The sequence below is a fragment of the Aulonocara stuartgranti genome (genome assembly GCF_965226115.1).
Source record: "Aulonocara stuartgranti genome assembly, chromosome: 18".
NCBI classification, from domain to species: domain Eukaryota; kingdom Metazoa; phylum Chordata; class Actinopteri; order Cichliformes; family Cichlidae; genus Aulonocara; species Aulonocara stuartgranti.
Genome location: NC_138954.1, coordinates 12,818,365 through 12,840,136, shown reverse-complemented (window position 1 = coordinate 12,840,136; position 21,772 = coordinate 12,818,365). Strand labels below are relative to the sequence as shown.

The 21,772-nt window shown below is 39.7% G+C and overlaps 1 protein-coding gene across 1 annotated transcript; it reads right to left on the bottom strand.

Annotated features, from left to right (window-relative positions):
* Positions 1-444: 444 nt before the first annotated feature.
* Positions 445-20,415, bottom strand: mfsd14a2 (major facilitator superfamily domain containing 14A2). The gene is made up of 12 exons (XM_082513285.1): positions 20,142-20,415; positions 17,243-17,338; positions 13,531-13,593; positions 10,702-10,829; positions 10,453-10,567; positions 10,148-10,366; positions 8,554-8,667; positions 7,604-7,675; positions 6,669-6,781; positions 4,849-4,946; positions 3,650-3,807; positions 445-3,541 (listed from the first exon to the last, which is right to left on the bottom strand). Exons 1-12 carry the CDS (start codon positions 20,226-20,228, stop codon positions 3,329-3,331), a joined length of 1,476 nt encoding a protein of 491 aa, XP_082369411.1. The 5' UTR covers positions 20,229-20,415; the 3' UTR covers positions 445-3,328.
* Between the last annotated feature and the right edge of the window lie 1,357 nt (positions 20,416-21,772).

The following is a 21,772-nucleotide window of genomic DNA, read 5'->3' as shown; positions in this document are numbered from 1 at the left end:
GCTTTGCATTCACTGTTACTCAGGGAGAAGACTCTAAAGTTTCTGCCAGATGTAACTACCGCCTCCATGTGGATTTAATTACAAATCCACCACCCATAAATGAGCTCAGGTCAATGCACGACTATATACACAATGTAGGTGGAGGAGGCATTAGTGGTACCATTAAGCTTCAAAGGGCAGGTTTACTAAACCAACAGCCAGCAAACTCAGAGCATTACATTACAAAACAAAGGGGGGGGGCAGTAATATAACAGCAAATAAAGCCCAACAGGAATGCTACCAGTTTATAGTGAGATTCACTGGGATTTAGCAGCCGTTAACTATTGGATCATCGCCTTAAACGAAACGACCGAGTGATTATCGCTGCTCAGACTCTCACTCACTGCCACATTAACACGATTTCACCTGTGTTACCCACCCAGAAAACAGAGGCAACCTGAAACGTTTCATTGTACAATAAACCTTTAATAAATAGTTTATCATTAGTTTCCCATATTTACATTAATAACCACCATTTTACTTACTTAGGTTGCCATACTCATTTCTTGGCTAATTTTAGGCACACAAAGAGGGGGGGTTCAGGCCACAAACCACATTGTACTAAAAACAGGAGTGGCTAGCAGGTAATTCTGGAGAAATATATAGTAATTATAATAATTGCACCATACAACCAAATTGACCAAGAGGTGGCCATCTCCTTGAGGAATAAATATATACATTTTTCTCTAGGTACAGGTGATCTTTGTACATTTACAGTCGTCTGCTTGGAGGCTGTAGGTGTGCACGTGGGTGGTGGTGGGGGGCTGGTGCAGAATCTTACCAATTTATGCAGGATCTGATTTTCTGTTTTTCCAATTACATGATTTAAAAAAACAAACAAAAAACATCCCCTCTTAAATGACAAAAACCCCTTGAGGGTATGTGTGGTCAACATGTTCAGTTTCATTCGAAACATTCAGAGAAATCTGGGAAAAAATATGAGCTTAACAAACCATGGTGAAATGCTTGTTATTAAATGAAGACAGAGGCTGGAAAAAAAAAATCCAAAACAAACATAACAAAGGGGACACATGGACATTTGATAATTTCCCATCCAATTTTGACAATTAATCCTAAAAAATGACTGAAGTTTTAAAAAGCTATTAAAAAAAAAAAAAAAAAAAAAAAAAAAAAAAGCATTAAAACTTAAATCTTCAGTCAAAGAAATGAAGACGAGAAAATAAAAAGAACAACAATAACACTCAAATCACACAAGTGTACATTCACACACACACAGTACAAAAGAAAAAAGCAAATCAAGAAGATATGGCACTAAATACGTGTTCATACAGATGTTAAACAGCATGAAACCAGTTGTTAGCTACGAGAGGCATTCACAAATCAAAGTTACAATGTGGAAAGGTGGCGATGTATTATGTGAACGAAGGGAACGCAGTATTGCTGATCCAAATGACCGAAAAAAGAGAAAAAAAAAAACAAAAAACAAAAAAACAAAAAAACCACACAAGCACCTCACAGGCATGCCAGGTACAGACAGCGCCACCTGTTGACAGGGGAAAATAAAAAATAAAAAAACAAAACCAAAAACATGGCAGCAGCGGTTCAGACCTGCAGACCAACCCAGAGACATCTGCAGGCATTGACGATAATAAAAATTCAGGGCTTACACTTTTAAGTGGATTTTTTTCTTCTTTTCTCTTTTTTCAAACTAATGAAATCTGGGATGACTGCAGATTTCTCAATACTCTCCACATCGACACAACCTCCAGATTTTACTTTGCTTCACTGTTTGAGGATGACATCAACATTTTCAGCCATCTAATCCACTACTGCTATTCGTTTCTGCCTCTTAGGTGGCGCAGGCTGGCATCTGCAGAGCTTCTACATAAGTTGCCAGACACGTCTGTGAGGTGCTTCATGTCAGGCATTTGGAGAAGCGCGGCCTGCCTCTGAGTGTACACATGTCAGGTTAAACGTCAGGGACTATATGACACAGTTATGATTCTTATCCACCACTTTACGCCACACTGATTACCCTTTGTATTTACTACTGCAGCAGCATGGCTGATATTCTGCTGAACCTAATGATATCAATTCAAACAGTCAGTGCCGACACCGACATCCTGATAGCAATGCTCCAGCTCCAAATGGTCCAGAGGCTTTTTAAAAATAAAACCGTGTCTCTGTAAGCCTCAACTTGATGGTGATAAACGTCAGGAATCAAAGTAACAGGAAGGGCATGAATACAAAGGAATAAAAAGTGTGTAACGGCTCCGATGGGAGCAATAGCACAAGATTACAGAGCCTTCTCAGACCTCGGTCTTCATACAGGTTACGTAATGTCTCCATATATATCTTAAGTGACTTCAAGGCAACATTTGTTTCTTGAATAAAAACTTGAAGCACAACTAGCCTTCAGTTTGAACAGAGAAAAATATACAACCCAAACTGTACTACTAATCTAGAGAATGGCAAGTAAACATTGAAAAACCATTTTGAGCTAATAAAGTGGTCTCTTCTAGTCATCTCTCTGTAAGAAATTTGATATTTGAACAAAACCTGGTCCTAACAAAGCTTTTTGTATCTGAACTGGTTGCCAACCCTGACTGCAATTAGGCAGCGCCTCTCCAATACTGGTTTGCAGGCTCCTTTCACAGGTTTAACAGCTGCTGCGCTCCCACAGAAGAACAACTAGAAGAAGAACTATGTTTCCTTCTTGGATGCCTAAACAGAGCTGTAGTCATAAAGACAAGCATCAGAACAGAAGTTAGCTTGTGAAAGGGCGTTCGTTACGCTCTTCTCAGACAAACGAAGGTGCCACTTGGCTAACTAAAGAGGAATAATCAAGAGTCACACAGGTATTTAGTAACGTATCAGAGATATATCCCCACTCGCACTTTAAACCCAAGTCACTTCAGTTCTGTTTCGCGCCAGGAGGGGGGACAAGCTGTTGTGTGCTCCACTGTTACAACTTCAGACAAACCAAAGATTGGAGTCCAGCTCAGTCTCACACACACACACACACACACACACACACACACACACGGTCTTCCACTGCAGCCCTGATAATGCTCGACACACTTTCTTCACACAGGGTCTTTAGAAAGTCCTCACAATAACCCAGCTATTAGAAAGAAAAGGGCTGCTAAGGAAGGAGCGCCCAACTTTGTGCTGTGGACAGCAAAACAGACAAACATCTCTTTACGGCACTCGAGTGTGACGTGTGCCTGAGGTGTGTGTGTGTCCTTGTGATAAATTATGTGTATCTGTCCATGTGTGCAGGGCATTTTGAGGTGGAGCGAGGGAGTCTGCCCCCCCTGAGCTGAGGTTATACGCTGCTGTCCTCCAGCAGCGGCTCCTTGCCCTCTGCCCCGCTGCCTTGCGGGCTGTGGGAGTGACTCTGTGCCCCGTTGCTGTGCTTCTTGTAGGAGCCAGGCCTCATACCGGGACCCGTGTGCTCCGGGATGAACAGCGCCACCAGCAGAGACAGCAGCACTGAGCATGCACCAAAGAGGAAGGGAGGACCTGGGATGATGGCACTCTAAGAAGGAGAAGACAACACTTTGGTCATTATGGAGCACATGAATAAGGAAATTCTGTATACACATCCTTGCAGATGGCTTTAATGTTATCTCTGATTCAAGCTCACCTCATCAGTGGGGTTGGCCATGTTCGGTTTGGCACCTTTCTCAGAGCCGTCCGTGTCGGTCAGCTCCACGTGGAATAAGTAGAAGATGAAGCCGTAAAGAGCAGGACCCAAACCGTTACAGAGGCCTCGAATTCCAGTGATCATGCCCTGAACAACACCTGAACAAGACGCATATGGAAAAACCTTCAGTAGATCCCCCCACAAAAAAATTGGAACGCGAAACACACAACATTCAATCAATAACATTTAAATGGACACAAGTTTCTGGTTCTGAACGGGTTAGCTAATGCATTAAAACCACTGACAGATGAAGGGAATTATGTTGATCATTTATTACAATGATATGTTCTCTCCTGGCCCTTGAAAAATATCAACCACCGACCTATATACTGTAGACGAGCCACTATGTGGAGCATAGCTACCCCTCTAATAACACAAGTACACAGCTGCTCCCTTATTCACAAGGGGTTGCCACAGAGGGCTGCAAGTTTGATTTGGCCGACTTTCCACACCGGATGCCCTTCCTGATACAACTCCAACAGGATTTGTATCTCCTCCTGGGATTGTACTGGAGGATCAATAAATATGATGATAGTGATGGTGATAAACTGGGCCTCCAGCTGCATCTGAGCAGTTTACAGTGTCCAGGACCTCAGGTGAGGAAGAAGATCAGGGTCATGATTGTTTTTTTGTTCCCCCCCCCCCCCCCCCCCACAACAGTTACAGGGTGAGCTCTACTGTATCGCCATGTGGCAGAACATCCTGTGGAAACAACCCGGACTCTGGTGGGCTGAGGCAGCAGTTTCAGGCCATAATAATACGTTGCTTTGCTCAACACTTGCCTTGATCCCCACACCTTCTCAAAAATAAGAAGCGAGTTGAAAGGTCACCACTTTTGACAGTACACACATTAACTTAAGTGCAAGTGGTCAGAACAGGATTCCCACAGAGATCTAAAACTGGTCTTTTCCTGTAACCTTCGATCATATGTGCTCATATTCACATCTACGACCAATAAAGAATCACCAATTAACCTAAAATAGATGTGTTTGTACTGTGGGAGGACGCTGAGTGCCCACAGAGAACCCACACAGACACGGGGAGAACATGCAGACTTCAGGAAAGACCACAGTTGGCCGACATTTGGCAACAGGCATGTTTTTGTGCATCTTTGACCTCTGTTCCGATGACACTCTCACCTTGCTGGTCAGGGTCCGCATTACGGGACACAATGGCGCTGATGGCGGGGAACGTAATGCTGGACATGGCAGCAACGGCTCCAGCTGCCCACATCATCCTACAGTCACCAAACACAACACAAAGATTTTACTTGCCTAATACTTTAAGGAATAAATTGTGAAATATGCACTTTTCTGATGACAAAGCTAGTTTTAGATGAAGCTGCACTTCCTGTTTTATTTGAAAATCTAAACTTCAACAGTGTGTCAACGTGCATTTCATCAGAATGTGATTTCTATTCTGATTTTAAAGGCAGATTTTTTTACCCTTCTGTGAGCAACATGAGGATTCTCCCCTTAATATATGACACAGCCAGTCTAACCTTTATTTAACCCGATTTAAAGAGTATTGACCAAAGCTCAGAGGAGCAGCAGAGAGACATGCTGAATGTTTTCTTTCAGAATCAATAGATATTATAGTCGCCCGTCTTCTCCTTCAGGCCAAAACAACATGAGAAACTGAAGCTGCTATGACCACACTTGAAGAGAAATGAAACAGAGCGTGATCAATGTGTCGGGGTGGTCGTTTATCGAGTTCTTCATATCAGCAGGTTTAAAGCAAGAAAAGCTTGAAATATTATTTTTCATTCATCTGACTTAAAATAAATCGATTAATTGTTTGACTGAGAGTCAAGTGCAAGTTTGATAGGGTTAAATATCTACACTTTTGTTTTAACGTCTCACAATCAATCATTTATGTGTTCAAAGAGTCACATAAAAAAATATTACATCTTATGTTTAAGTTACAATAGTAGCATTAGGTAAGCCTCTGCTTCCCTCTAGTGGTCTCTCAGGGTAGTGAAATAGGAGTGCCAATAGATAACTAGCTGTAGTACAAAGTTGTTGTTTTTTCTAATTTATCTGCAAAAATAAGAAAAGCTTTTAGTGTTAATGGAGAAACAGTCCTGATATGCAGATGCTGGTTTTAACGATAGTAAATGTAATTGTGCTGATTGATGAGTAAATTAAGTGTTTCTGATGATTTCTTATTATTTTAAAGTTAAATAAAGACAAATAAATGTTTTAAGTTTTCTCAGACATTTAATACTTACTTGTTTTTATTTTTTATTTTTAATCCTGAAGGATTAGAACCACTGTCACAAAAGGGGCAGGAAATGATTTGTCAAGATAAACTTCCTTCCCCAATTCTTTGAAATCATAGGCACAACAGTTATTGTATTTCATTTTGTGTTGAAGGGGTACGCCAGGTATTTGCATGTTTTCAGATTGTGGCTGTTTTATAGTCCAACTGTCTGTGTTAGGACACCTGCCAAAAAAGACCACGCCCAACTGAGGCAACCGTGTTTACGAGGTATAAAGAAATTCAACCCACATGGATTCATTACAAAGGGGCTATAAGTATGCTTTTAACACTATGAAGTTGGACATTTTAGCACTGGAGTCTACGGGAACCAACTGGCGTTTGTAGCTAGCATTGTAGCTAGCATGGCCACTAGAGGAGCCGCAGTGCTTTTGCACTCAGGCGTTGGCTTCATTTCTTTAACTCTCCTCCGTCGCATTTGTAGCCCTGCTGTTCTGCACACAATCAGCATTACAGCGGCTGGATGGTGTTACAACATTTAACCGCAGTCACCAGAGAAACCATGCTACACTCTCAACCCGGGCTCCATGAACACACACATTACACATGGAGGAAGTGAAAACAAATATGAAATACAACTACACGTTCCAATTTTCAACCAGTAGGATCTTGGTGACCTCAAGTTCTGCTGATGCGAATAAATGAAGAAATGTGAGTGTTTGCATTAGGAAATACTAACCAGGGCTGAGATCCAAAGCCATACCAGGCCAGCTGGAGGATCTGAAAGCCGAGGCCAAGCAGGATTGTGTTCTTATTTCCTATAGAGCGCATCAGGATCCCCAACACAACCGTCTAAGGGAACACAAAACATAAAGACCCAAATTATACCAGGCACTGATCAACAACAATCAAAACCCACATTAAACTTAAACAGCTTCTCATCCAAGTCCTGAAACGCAGCTGAAATAATTATGCATGAATTCAAATGAGAGAAATTTTGTTTTCGTCTTCTTTTACATAACACTCCCCCATGTTTTTCTTGACGGCACGGCTTTAAAAGTAATGTAGGGAGCAAATTGTACAGACAATGTGGGTCCACAGAGTCACCATGTCAACCAACAAACTAAAAAAAAAAAAAGTGTCAGAGACCCCAAAAATGATGTTTTAACAACTCTAACCAAATGGCTTTTAATGCCTAACCCATCTATGATTTCAACTTGGGTCTCAGGAGTAAAATCATCATTGCCACAACAAATGCCTCCAACCCCCAAATGAGGTATTTTTTTTGTGTGGAAAAGAATAATTTGGTGGACATCGACAGCAAAATGAGACCGCAGACGGATTGTGTTCAGGAACATGAAAATAATGCTGGAAAACTTGTGTTCGGGAACACAAATCAACAAAATAGAGACTATAAGAGATAGTAAGAATAGTAAGACATTAAAATAAAAGCATAAATGAGAGAAAAAGAAATCCGATCAAAATAGACCAATCAAAGTGGGGCAACATGATCCAAAAGCCAGTCTATAAAGTTTACAAAGACAGCATTTTGACTGAGAAAATAAATCAGCCAGTAAAAAAAAAACAACAACCAAAAAACAAAACACCGTCATGCTTAATGGAAGTAAAGTAGAATGATTGATATCAGATGTAAATGTAAATAAACAGCAGTACCTGAGCTAATATTGAGAGGATTCCCAAAACAGCGATGAAGGCAGCCACTGTCTCTGAGGAGAAGCCTATGACCTGAGGGTGAGAGAGAGCGTTGAGCTATCGCAGGTTAGGACATGAACAATAGAGCACAGATCTTACCATAAAACCTTCAATTGTGTGCACATTGGAAGAACAGGGTTTGGTTGGAGTCTTCAGTAACACTACTTTTTCCTCAGAGAAAATGCGTTCTTTACATTCCTGGTGTATTTATGCTAAGTACACCAGGAGTGCTCCCTTTTATTTCCATCAATGCAGACAGCAGAGAGGGGACAAGGGGTGTGTTAGCCCTGGTGCCCCAAAACGACAGCGTCGCTTCTTCCCCCCACAAAATGAGCCTGCGTGTGAAGGACCTGCCTAACTGGTTCACCCGACACCGTTTACACAAACTAAACAAACCCCCACTCGAAACTTTCAGTTAAACAGAAACAATCCCACAGCTGCTCCCGTATGCTCCTGCAGCATAATGAATGAAGCCGTCCACTTATTTCTGCTAGGGTGTAAAGCAATGATTTTCCTGTGATAGCATTTTGTGGAGAAACCTAATGAATCTGCTCTAGTTTTAAAGAAACGTGCGGCTCAGCAAACCTGTTCGGCCAGTCTTGGAGCAGTGGAAGTGAAAGTGTGTGGTCAGCAGGTTTCTCATGTCCCTGAGCTTTTCAGCCTTTAATTACCCAAAATGTAAAATAATAAATTTTATTGTCCTCAATAAAAAACAAACAAACAAAACACCCCCCCCAGTATACTATATTTTACACTTTTATAGCATCTCCTTTATGCTCCAGTAATGCCATTTTTATTTAGCAGCTCAGTCCCACCAAGTGGTTGTGATGTGTCTAAATTTTGCTTTGGTGTATATTTCAGGCATTTGTGGTCTTTCTGGAAATGTGTGAGGAAGAAAGTTTGGCGTTCACCTGTCTGAGATAGAGGAAGAAGCTGGAGTACTGGCCGGCCTCAGGGAGGTAGGAGAGGAACACTGTGATACAGATGAGGAGCACCGTAGAGTCCTGGCCCACTTTACGCAGAGACTGACCAAGAGAGCAACAAGAAGAGTTAACATGAGCAAGAATTCAAAACAGGAGTGGTTTCTGACATGCTCGCTTAATCAAATATACTTCTTTATTAAGCCATAAGCTGCAAAGGCTGTGAGGGCGATAAGGGTGAAGTGTTCAAATTAAAGCTTTACTTTCACATGTGCTACATATATACGCTAACATAACTTTATCTTAATCTGCAAACCATCAGCAACAATGATAACGACTCTGTAATAAAAGGACTTTTTGAAGACGCTGTGTGAAAATGAGAGAAGTCCATAATCTGCACATTTAAACAGATTGTTCTGTTAAACAGAGGAAATGTATTCCTTCTGTTCTTAATGGACATCGAAATATTTCATCTGAACATGTTTTCACTGGAAAACTCAAGAGATGGGAGGAAAAACTCCACAGCGCAGTGCCTTAGAGCAAAAACAAAGTTTGCATTCTGTTTGACACTTTGCAAGTTTTTGCTGGTGGGAATGAGGTTCTAGGAATAATTGGACAGATTTGCATTAAAATGCTAACAGACATTGGCGGTCCTAGCCTGTTTGGCGCCCTGGGCGAACACTCCCTCTGGCGCGGTTATTGGACTGTACTGACTAAAGTCAGAGTGTCTTTTTAGCATTATGAAAAAGCTCAAAATTGGACATCCACATTGTATTTTCACAAATACATATTGAACTGAGAAAAGTAAAACTGGGAGACATCACCTAGATGTTCAAGAAAATATCACAAGCTAATCGAGATCCAGATAATCCTCTTGGATCCAGGGATGCAGCTCATGCATGTTGTCAATGCTGGAATTATCAGCCTTGGTATGAAACCTCAGACTGCTCTTGTTTACTACAAATTCCTCCCAGTGTTATGTGTTCACAGCAGCTCAGCAAAGTACTTACAGAGTAAATTTGCTACTGAAAAGATTAAGTTTGGAAGAGACACGATTCCAATAATCCAGACTTCGAAAGTCTCAAGGAATACATATCGCCACACAACAGTGGATTTAAGCTTTCATAACTACACTGTGAAGTTATGCTTTAAATAGTTTAACAACTTCAGGTAAATCATTTGTTTTCTTGTCAGCAGCACCAAGATCTGAGAAGTGCGCAACCAGCAGCTAAATGATTAAATGCATAATTTGGATTTTTAAAGATTATTATTAATGACTCATTTAAAAAAAAAAAACTGTACTTTTTGTGTTGTGCTTTGAACGTAAAGGGTAGTTACTTTTCTCATTATTTCTCACTTATTTCAATTAATTTATCACTGGTTGTGAATCACAGTGTTAAGTGTTCTTTCAGTTTAAGGCTCTTAGCTAAAATTAGAAACATTCAATTATGCGTGAAGTAAGTGTTCACACAATGTTTTGTGTTTTTCTTTAAGCCAGAGACTAACAGATAATAAATCACACTGCTGTTGTGTTGGCCCAGCCTGTACACTGAAATTTATCAGTAAAGATTACTGTGTTACTCACAGCGAAGGGGTCTGCCTGTTCCCAGGAGATGGGCGCTCCCCATGATGCTGGCCTCATCTTCTCCGGCAGCGACTCTGGTACAGCCATCAGGATGAAGCAGATGTCGAGCAGAGCGATGACTGTGGCCAGGATCACAACTAAGGTGTCACTGTAAGCCTCAGACAGGTAGGCTCCAATGGCTGGGCTGGTAACCAGACTTGCTGCAAAGGTAGCTGATACCTGAAGGAAAGAGGGAAAGAGGGATGAAATAATTGACAGATTCTTAACTGACACCTTTGAAAAGCTTTTGAAATGTGCCTCCTTACCAAACCATAAGCAGTGCTCCTCTCATGCTCTTGTGTGATGTCTGCCACATAGGCAAAGATCACAGAGAAGGTGACGGCAAAGACACCGGACATCGAGATGACTGCAAAGTACCACCTGAATAAAAGACAAAAGCTTCACCTGTGAGCATACACAACGGCTAAAACTACAGATTGTTTTGGTTAATGTTGATCAGTGACATGCTGGCGTTTCAAAGCTTCAGCACTGAGCCGTCGGTATACTGCACTCACCATGGACTGATCTTCATCAGCGGAATGGGCGCGCAAGTGAAGAAGACTGTTAGCAGCAGGAAGGACTTGCGTCCCCATACGTCTGACAACGCTCCAATTAGTGGAGCACTCAGAAATGATAACAGGCCCTGAAAAGATAGAGGGGAACAGAGGAATAAGATACTGCTGGATGTGTCAGTAATGTTACTAATGGGTAACCTTCACTTTCAAGAACATGCACACACTGTAAACAAGAACTCAGAGTTTCAAAACTGTAAAATAAGTCTCGATGACTGAAAAAACTTTTTCCATATTTGGCAGCAAATATTCAAAATATGCTGTACTGGATGAGAATTTTTACTACAGAGACTCCAGCTTGGCTCCAAATTGAGTCATCCAATTGTGTCAAAACGTGCCTATCAGCTTTGTTGAGTTGAAGCAGCTCCTGAAGCACTTTAATGTTCCCCAGCAACATTTTTTCCGCTATTTACAAATTCGCCACTTTGTAAAGAGTCTATTTTTCTTCATTTCCGGAATTACTTGAAGACTTCTTTGGATTATTATTAAGATAAACAGTGATAAGAGAGGGGCGATTAAAGAAATCGATGCTATATTGTTAGGTCTTCAATCTCCTTCTTTCTCCATCCTTAAAGTACAGTGGGAGAAAGACCTTGGGATGAATATAACAGATGAACTCTGGCAATCTTTTCTCCATGCGGTACAATCTTCTTTGATATGTGCCAGGCATGGGCTCCTCCAATTCAAGGTCCTACACTGATTACATACCTCCAAGGAAAAGTTAGCCAAGTTCTATCCAGGAGCTGACCCCCTGTGTAACAGATGTAAAGCAGAAACAGGTTCACTCCTTCATACCTTTTGGACATGCCCCAATCTTCATAACTATTGGGTGTCTATATTTAACACCTTTTCAGAGATATATAACGTTAAATATGATCCTTCTGTTCTAACGGCTATCTTTGGGGTGATACCTCAAAACATCACTCTGCCAAAATACTATTCGAATTCTATTGCCTTCGCTTCACTCATTGCAAGGCGCGTTATACTTTTAAGATGGAAGCAGGAAGCTCCTCCCACACATGAACAGTGGCTTGCAGAGCTCATGAGGTTTTTGCACTTGGAAAAGATGAGATGTACACTGGCAGGTTCAACCACCAAATTTCTTAAGGCATGGCAGCCATTTCTAATGTACATGGAAACATTTAAAATGACCACCTTATCATGACCGGATACCATATCTCTATATCACTATCATATTTAACTGTACACTGAATGTCCCTTATACATTTTATTTTTGTGTTTGTTGTTGTTTGTTTTTAGTTTTGTAAGGATTTCTTTGGTTTATTTTCCTTCTCTTTCTGTTATCTCTTGGGGTATTATAAATACTGAACAGCAAAGTACTGTATGTTCAAAGTTTTGCTATTAACATGCTGCTGTGACTGAAAATAAAATTATATAAAACTTTTTCCAGCTGTCTGTGAGTCATCCTCAGTCCCTACTTACTCCTAATGGAAACTTTAAACCAGAGCAAACAAAATAATAACAGAGCGCTTATAGCTAGCTGGCTGGCATGCTAAATCTAGAATAAATAAAGACTTACAGGCCAACACACGCTGAGAACCGAGACCATCTTTAAAATGCTGTGACCTGTCATAGAGGAACCTTGCTTAGGATTGAATTTAACAAGCTTTGCAGTTTTGCAAGGAAAAATTATTGGGCCACAATTCTTAAATCCTAGTAACCAAAAACTTGAAATGATTACAAGCATGTCCTTAACCAATCTGTAGATTATCTTACGCTACATCACCTTTGAAGGAGCTTCATTTATTCTTAGTCCAGCTTGGGAACCTGCTACAGTTACTGGACAGCTTGCAGTCATATTTCAACATGGAAATACACTGATGGCAAACATGATGATGGACACTGATTGGGTTTTTATGGGAACTGGCCACTTGGTGCAGTAACAATAATGAAAGATTTTAATGGGGTCATTTAAAAACCCTGTTTGTTTTTCCTCTTTTGGTACTTTTAAATTGGCTTTGGTTTTTATTTCCATTCATATATCACTTTGTTTCGCACGGCTGCTGCAGAAGCCTTGAGATATATTGACAGTGATGAAATTAAAGTGAGATTATAGCCTGCTTTAAAAAAAGAAAAAAAAAGAACCCTAATTGATTACACTCAATTTAATTTTGTGAGATATAATGTGAAGGACAGATGACCCTTGTAATGGTTGTAAAATCATTGTGAACTACAAGGTCTTTGTAAAATGGTTACTGCACAAATCTCACTAAACTTGCGTAATGTACACATGAGCAAAAACAAAAATTCTTCACCTTTGGCTAAGCAATGACATATGAAGGGGAAACTTATCAGCAAACACACACAAAAACCAAAGCACGCTTAAAGATTGAGGATACTCTTTATCTGATTAGTGGCATTAACTGTGCGATTGTTATCATTCCTCAAGTGCCTTCTATATTTGCAGATTTAGAAATCCAATAAATCCACTAGTACTTTTTCTTTCAATAACAAGAAACATAACCAGATATCTATAACATTTGTTATATGTAGTTATTTATGAGTCCTATGCAACTTCAACACTGATAAGATGGTTAAAGGGTCTTTCTCCCATTTCCTTATTTATTTATTTCAAAACAAAAAACTCTGCTGCAATAATTCTGATGTAACACAGTCATAGACGTCTGAGCATTTTCCAACAGCTTTGAACATCACACAACCAATCAGAAGGAAGGACAAGAACCAGCTGTCTTATAGTGAGACACATGAATCGGACCAGTTATTGTATTGTCTTGTTGTGCTGTCTCTTACCTTCACACCATGAATGAGCCCATTCATCAGGAATGTGTGCTGGGGGAATGTCTGGTGTAATACCTGCAGAGCAAACACACATAAAAGTAAATTAAACCACTTTATTAACACTGAATTAAGCCTGCAGAATTATGGCAAGAAACATGATCACAATTATTTAGGGGGAACACTGCAAATTTTATTATTTAATAAGATTACTCATTAACACACAGATGGATATTTAAAAACAAAACCCCAACAACCAACCAAGGCACAGATTTAAAACAAACAAAAAAACAAAACGTATTTTTCCATGATACCACAAACCGTTGTCTCCCTGCTACACTGGTTACAGCAGATGTAGTTTTACAAATTGCTGTCACATATAATTCTGTAACATTATTTTTTCTGCTTGCCATTTCATTCAATAAAAAGTTTTGATGCAGATCTTCAAGAAGGGCCATTTGAAATATTTTATTTATTTTTACTATGAATGCTGTAAATGTCCATTTAGAAAAGGGATCATTTTGAAAGGTCCTAATTTCATGTTTTGTTATTGTGCTGGAAAAAATCCTCCACAAAAGGTCAAGAGCTGCTGATAGGGGGAGGAAAACCAAACAAAAACCCAGCCACCGCAAGAACGTCTGCACTACGACGTCCTTTCCTGTCAACAGTGCAATCTTGTTTGAAAGGTTAACCCGGGCAGAATGAAAGAACCATCTGGGCAGTCGCCCTTGGAAAATGCTTGGATAAGGGCACACTTGGTTGATTGGATGAACAATGTAGCTGCTTTGCATGTTTAAAACAAACAGAAAAAAGATCCCAGAGACTTCACTGTCACTGAAAAAGGTTAAAACTTGCACAAAAAAGGAGGGGAAAAAAAAAGACTAAAGAATTTGGCACCTGGCTTTTCCCCCTCCTTTTTTATTTTTTAATGGCTTATTACAACATGATTCAATGCTCACGTTGAATCACACAATAGACAAACTTGTCTTCCCATCCACCTGTGAGCACTAAACACAATCGAACTGCAAATGCGCAAAGATCATAAAGGCTCCAGACAACATGCTCCCGGTGGTCCCTAGTAAATCTGAGTTTTCCTTTCCACAACAACTGACCCGAACATGTTGGAGTGCCCACATTTTATTCGGGAAGGAAACACGATGAAGTTGCTTTTGTTCTGCTTATGTTGGGAAGATAAACTCACAGCCTCATTTGTTTGAGCAGTCAAATGACCTGCAAAGTTTACTAAACTAATAAAGCTTCCAGGGTTGCTCAGCGCTATGCTGACTACAGTTTTGTGTTTTTCTTTAGTTTTTGTTTCAAATTTATTTCAAATGTGTGTTTTAAGTTTCACTTTTAGTAACCACGATGGGTTAGACTCCTTCAGTTTAGTTTTTATTGGTCTGAAATGTTTAGTTTCACATCAGTTTTTGTTGGTTTCACAATCACTGTTTGTTATAATAACAGTATACTACAAACCAAATGGCCGAATGTCATAAAACACTGCCATCTCAATAAATTCAAAGGCATCTCAGGTTGAAGGTGCTGATATATTAAAAAGAATTTGTCAGTTGAATCTAAACTAAACTTTTAATTTATTTTGGTTAACCTAAACACAATATTTTCTTAGTTTTTACATTTTTTAAAAGTCTAGTGTTCATTTATATTCCAGCTAACTAAAATGACATCAACTACTTGTTTGGTTTAATTTTAGTTAACTATAAATAACCTTTGTCCTCGGTGTTATCATCTCCAGAGTGGAGTGGTTAGAGACTGATCAACAAAATGATTATTTCTGTTTTATAGCATATTTGTTTCACTCTGCTCTGTTAAGAGTAAATGTTTACCAATTTGCTAAAAATCAAGAATCTGCAAATAAAGCTGAAAAAAAGTGGGAACTGTCAGTCTCTGTCTCACTCTTGAGATTAAGAAATTCTTTTGTAGGGACTTAAAGGGCTTAACAAAATTAGTAGACTCCACCCAGTGTAATGGTCGAATATAATAATTCTTGTTATCCATGAATTTTTTAAACAACAACAACAAAAAGAGAAATGGCAAATTACAGTCATTGACTTGCATTCCTGAAATCTGTTTGATTCATTTCTAAATTCTCAGAGAAATCTGGTTTTCTAGCTCAAATCTGAGTGTAAAGACACGACTTCAGTTCAGTTAATTTAGTCATTTTCAGTTTTAAACAAGTTTCTGACTTATTTCTCTCTGGCATTTAATTTACGACAGGTGATCTAACAAATTTGTTAAGGACTGTACCTAGCGTGTCTTTTGATGGCAGGAAAAATCCACTATTTTTTTTCTGCAAGTCCAAGAGTAACCCTGTTAAATAAACATGATCTCAGTATTAACCAAATTAAATGCAATTCTGATTTTTGCCATAGTCAAGCAGCTCATTATTAGTGGGTGCAGAACGGAAACAGGCGTTCAGATAGATGAAGTTCACAGGTTTAAAGTCCACGGCAGATATGGTTCATTGACACTGGCGCAGGAACAAGCAGTTTAGGACACGATGAGCACAACTGGGACAACAACAGGATCTGATTATTGTTTGGGGGTACTGAGGGAAAGCTGATGGCAAAGCTAAGAATCCCCTGTTTTCCTCTGGGAGTCAGTTACCCAACACACACACTCTGAATGCTCTGTGAAGACTGTTGCTGCTGGATACTAATGAAGCAGTGCACTCACTGGGAGCAGTGAAGCAGTGGCTCTCATCTTCAGGCGTCCTCTGATTAGTCTAAAATGCAAATCCTGCCTCTGTCCAGGGATTGTGAAGGCAACAGCCCTCCCAATCCACCCCACCCATCCAACCAGTAATTAATGCTAAACAGTTACACATACAACAAGCTCCTCAAACAGGAGACTGCTGTGAAGCATGTGTTGCGTAAGCCTGTCTGCTTTACATCATGTGGCTCACAGATGTTTACTCATTATTTGTTGAGACACCAGTTTCTCCTCACAGACATTTACACGAGAAGGAAAAGGAATGTGCACAAAAAAAACCCAAGGAGAAACTAGAAAGGAAAGAATTCAGTAAATGCCGAGTTTGGCTGAAATGTGAAAAGGCAGGGTGAGAAGAATGAAAACTATTAACATACAATCCCCCGTTGGCGTGGTGTTGTTGCAGTCCTTTGTTTCACCAGGAGTCTACAGGCTTGATGAACACACAATCCCTGCTGGTATAAACTAAAGTACTTCATTGGTCTCAGTCATCTTAGCCCTTTATTTATTTAAAAAAAATATGAAATTGTGCAAAATACTTCTTGATTGAGACATTTTAGAGAGAAGTTCCTCTAAATGACACTGTTCAAACTGTGAGTCAAATACTTGGAACCACCCCACGCTGCTGTGTGGTGCAGCGAGGTGATTGTATGGTGTGGTTTTCAGGGCTGACGGCACCAACCAGCGACCCCCTGATAAGCCTTTTAGACAAAGAACTAGTGCTCAGACAATACAACACTTTGGTGGCCTTTTCATATTTTTCAGTTCGTTAGCTGCTGGCAAAACATCTGCCAATGCACATTCACAAAAACCAAAACCACGCCACCCTGGTCTTGCTCAATCGATTGGAGATTCAATTATTCATAGACACCAATGGTCTGAGAAATGCCACTCGCTGGCTGGGGTTTTAAAGGAGGAAAGGTGGGTGTGTTAGACTATAAACAGTTATGTCAGTATACATAACAGAGTGTGTATGTGCATGCGTACACTCTAGGCTTACCGTGAGCATCGGGGCAGTGAGTAGACCCCATGCAAAAAACTCCAGGAAGATGACCACCACAGCATGGTAAACACTGGGCTCCCCAATTCCCTGAGGCTGAATGGAGACAAACACAGACATACAGGTAGAAAGGCGGTTAGATGACAAGCAACAGAGACCGTAACATGCATTTAAGTGCCTGTTTGTGGGAAGACATTAACAAATCAAACCTAGAGCTGGAATCTGCTAAATGATACAGACTCCACATCGCCTGATTCTGTGGAACAACCCACAGATGGGTACAAGAGTGAAATTCACTTCATACCCTGTATTTAAATAAGTGTCCAAATTACGGGATTTTTTCTTTTTGACTTGACAGATACACTGCTAAATAATTGTATTTCATATGCTTTTTCTGCATAAAACGACTACATTTACTCAACCTGACAATGATTAGGAGATTAACATGCACATAAATTATGTGAAAACTATAAATAAAATAGACTAAAGGACACTTACTGAGTAAGAAATGTTTCTTTTGTATTTTAGCCTGCAGATAAGTAAATGACCTTACAGATAACCTCAGATTGCTTCTACTTAAACTAGCATTTGTTTTCACTAGCAATAGCCAAGTTATGAGCAATATTTTGTTACCAACACACTTCTCTGAACGCACTTTACAACAGGAAGTTGCAGTAAATGATGCAGCGTTCAAATCTAAATTGCACAAGCTGACATGAGCAAAAGAAGCACAGTGGTTACATTAATGCATTACATACTTACAACATTAAGACACATCTATACTGCTTTGCCCTCATTATGAATTGCACTAAGTCCAAGACAATGACCAGAATGTAAATCAAGAGGATTCGTTTTTACCAAGAGATGCGAGGTTTGTCTGGAGCCTACTAAATGGGTTTTGACATTCTCGCAAAGTAAAAATCTCCAGAATCGTTTTCTTTGAAGTGGAGTTTCATTTCCTGAAGCTTAAAATTGATTTTTCATTATCAAACAGACAGAAATAACAAGAAATGAACAATTAAGGCAACTCTTAGCAATATTCAAACCAATCATGTTAACCACCCAAAATTCCATTGTAAACCAGGGGAAAACCCAAGTTTACTCAATCATAATTTACTAAATTCATAAAAATTTAAATTATACAGTTTGATTTAACAGATGACATAGTACAACAGTTAGTATTTTAGCTTACTGGGTCACTCTTAAAATAAAGGCCTAGATCTGTAATGAGTAACACGCAAATAGAAATCCCCTTTGCCTTTTATAAAAACCACATCGTGGGGAGGAAGTCACTATATTCCAGCTCAATTTAATCTTTGCAAAGGTGAAGATGTCGCATGATGCCGTGTACATGGACACTGAGAACAAATTATGGCAGGAAATGACTTTGTGTGATAATTGTAGAAACTATAAAATACGCCAGCCTAAACCGAAAGACTCTTGTGCGGTTTGTAATTTCCCAGCATACCACACTAGCCTGCAGGCCTGACAGGGGCGTAAATCAAATAAGCTCCCACCCTTTTTGCTCCATCACAACTGTATCCCTGGGATGCCTGCTTCTCCGAGAAAATGAAGAACAACATCTAACTGTGTCACTGAATGGATGCAGCAACTTCTCCATTTAAATGACACCCTGCCTCGCATTCAGAGCTTAATGCACTGCCATTGACTAGGGAGTCTAATGCTATCATTCACTCCTGCTCAATGTTCATAAATGAAATCTTAATAGCTGAGTGGTCAGAACCAGTCACAGCCACAGTAAAGACTGATTACAAACATGGAGCCTGAGTGGAAAAGAGCCCCATCAAGTAAGGTGATCATCTGAAGTGGTTCTCCTCATTATGATCACAATTGTTAGTCTTCATATGGATTTTCAGTATGTTTGGCATTACTGTCCCACTGATTACGTAACCGGTACAGATGCCTCACTGAGTTTATAACAGCTCCACCATACTCACACTGCCAGCAGCCTAATTTAGGAGAATCACCACCATCTACAGTCAACAGTCAAAACAAATTTAAATGAATCACCTATATAATCCCTTGTATGGGAGTTGCCCTTTAGTCAAGGCAACTTTATACAAATATCCAAAATAAAAAAATGTCACAACATTACAGCTTTACAGGTGTCAATAAACCAGAGACAGGAGAAAAATATGGCAATAGGGCCTGACTCACCAAACTCTGGACAGCTAACGTACACTTATCCTACCTTACATCAGATCGGGATTGGCTCTAAATCCGGAAGCTAATACCAATGTTTTTAGTTGTCCGATGTTGTGTTCTGCTTGTTTTTAACCAACATGACAAACCCCATGTTTAAATATGCTGCCCTCACCTACTTATAAGATTAACCAAGTAACTGCACATTAGCTTTGTACCGCATACAGCACCTTAAAACTACCCAGATGTAACTATTCAGCTAGTAAGGGCAAATAAAAAATAAGCCCAATTAAACACATATGCTTGTAAGCTAACGTTGAGCTAGTCCCAGCTGGTACTTTTAGTGCCACATAATTTAAAGAAACGTGAGTTCCTATTAGCATTAATGTAGAGTGAAAAAGCTAAAAGTAAAGGTAACTGAATGTCTGCTTTATCAATAAAAGAAACAGAGCTAACAACGGTATCAACGACCTACCGTTACCTGAGCTGACGTGTTAACAAGCAGCTAACGCAGGCCGCTAATACTGGAAATGCTAGCCCACAGCTAGCAGTGTTAGCCCTCCCAACACCCAGCCTCCGTTAACGGTCAACGTTGCCCGCTACCACCGACAGCCGCAACAAAAGCTGCATTACCTCGCGTATTTTCACGAAATAAACACACCAGCACAGGCGGCCGAGAGCCCGTTTAACTCAATGGCAGGCTAACTTACGGGAGATAAATAAATATTTAACTCACCCTTCCTCCATCTTTTATTATAATTTTCTTTGCAAGAAGAATGCTGCGGTTCAGCCGCTTCTTCTTCTTCTTCTCCCCCGTCATCATTAACTTATGTCCATTCTTGGGGTCAGAGGGTCATCGTTGCGCCAATCAAAACCAAAAAAACCCACTAATTTCGCCTCCTGGGCTCATCGCACTTCGGGCAAATCGGCTCCAGGAGGCAGCTAGCAGCGAGCTAACTATTTTGTGATCTCTCCTCCCCACCTCACCTCAGCCTGGCTTCCTGTACTAGATGTCAACCCACCCCTTCTGGCGCAATGACGTCCAGCGATTGGCTGTCTAATACAAGGGCGAAGCAGAACAGGGCGTTGGATTGGCTCAGATGATGTCAACGCTATCGATCCTCACACGGTGATTTGTGAGCATCACATCGCGGGTAACAAAGAGGAAATGCTTTATTTGGAGAGTGACTGTGTTTACGAAGAAACGTAAACCGTGTCTGACTACTTCTTCGAACCCAGTGAAGAAAATTCCTTTGGAGGAAATACGTATTCAAACTCAAAATATTTAATGAACATCATACTCTAAAGATGGCTATTTTATTAAACCTAGGATTAAGATTGTGTAGTATGCATACTAAGTTAGCGATTGTGCGTGTGTGTAGTATAGATGTAGGTGAAAGTTTGGTTACATGTAGCCTTAAAATAAAAGTTTGCATGGCATTAAAAAATCAATACAGTGGGAGAGAAAATATGTAAACACCAATTGATAAAAACAAATAAGAAATGTGAAATAGTTATACGAAAATTATGATTTAAAATATCAGCAAAAACGGTCTAGTTATATATAAACATAAAATTTACTATGTAAAGCAAATAGGGGCTGGTGCCTCTTTTTGCTTGTGTAGCAGAAAAAGAAAAAAGAAATTAAAACAAATGAAAGTTTTAGACTTCTGGGTAATGGAAACGCAAAACCACCACAGGATGTGTGCAGATGTAACATTCACAGTGAGCCACAAATAAAGCAAAACAAACCATGTACCTCCAAGTTTGGCCCTCTGAAGAGCGTAATCAATGAAGACGAAATTCAATTAATATCATTATTGAACTCACATTTTTGTGACTGAAATCTCATTTAGAATTAAACAGTAAAAACTTTATGGCTGTTATACAAGAACATTGAAATTTAGAACTGTATCTCTCCAACAGGCATAACATAAGAATCTCACAATTTGAACTTACCAACTCAAGCCTCCCAGTAAATAACTAGAAATGTAAAGTTTTTAAGTAAAGATTTTGAGATAACTTGATATTTTCACATGTGATGTGATTTTTTTTCCCAGTGTCACAAACAGTTTTTCAAAACCACCTCATATGACAATATCTGCATACATTTTAGATTTAAGCTCCAATTGTCTGACATTTCAATTTTGATGTGGTCAGGGCTTCACTTCTTTCTATTCTAGTGTCATTTCATACCTTTACTTCATTCTCCGATGTTGTGTTTGTTTTACTGAGTTGTGTTTCACTGTTGACTGCTGTAACACTGTAATTTCCCAGCTATTGGAATAAATAAAAAATACTCTAACACTTATTCCAATTAAATACTCACTTATTAAATTTGCCGCAAATATGAGTTTGAATGTCAAC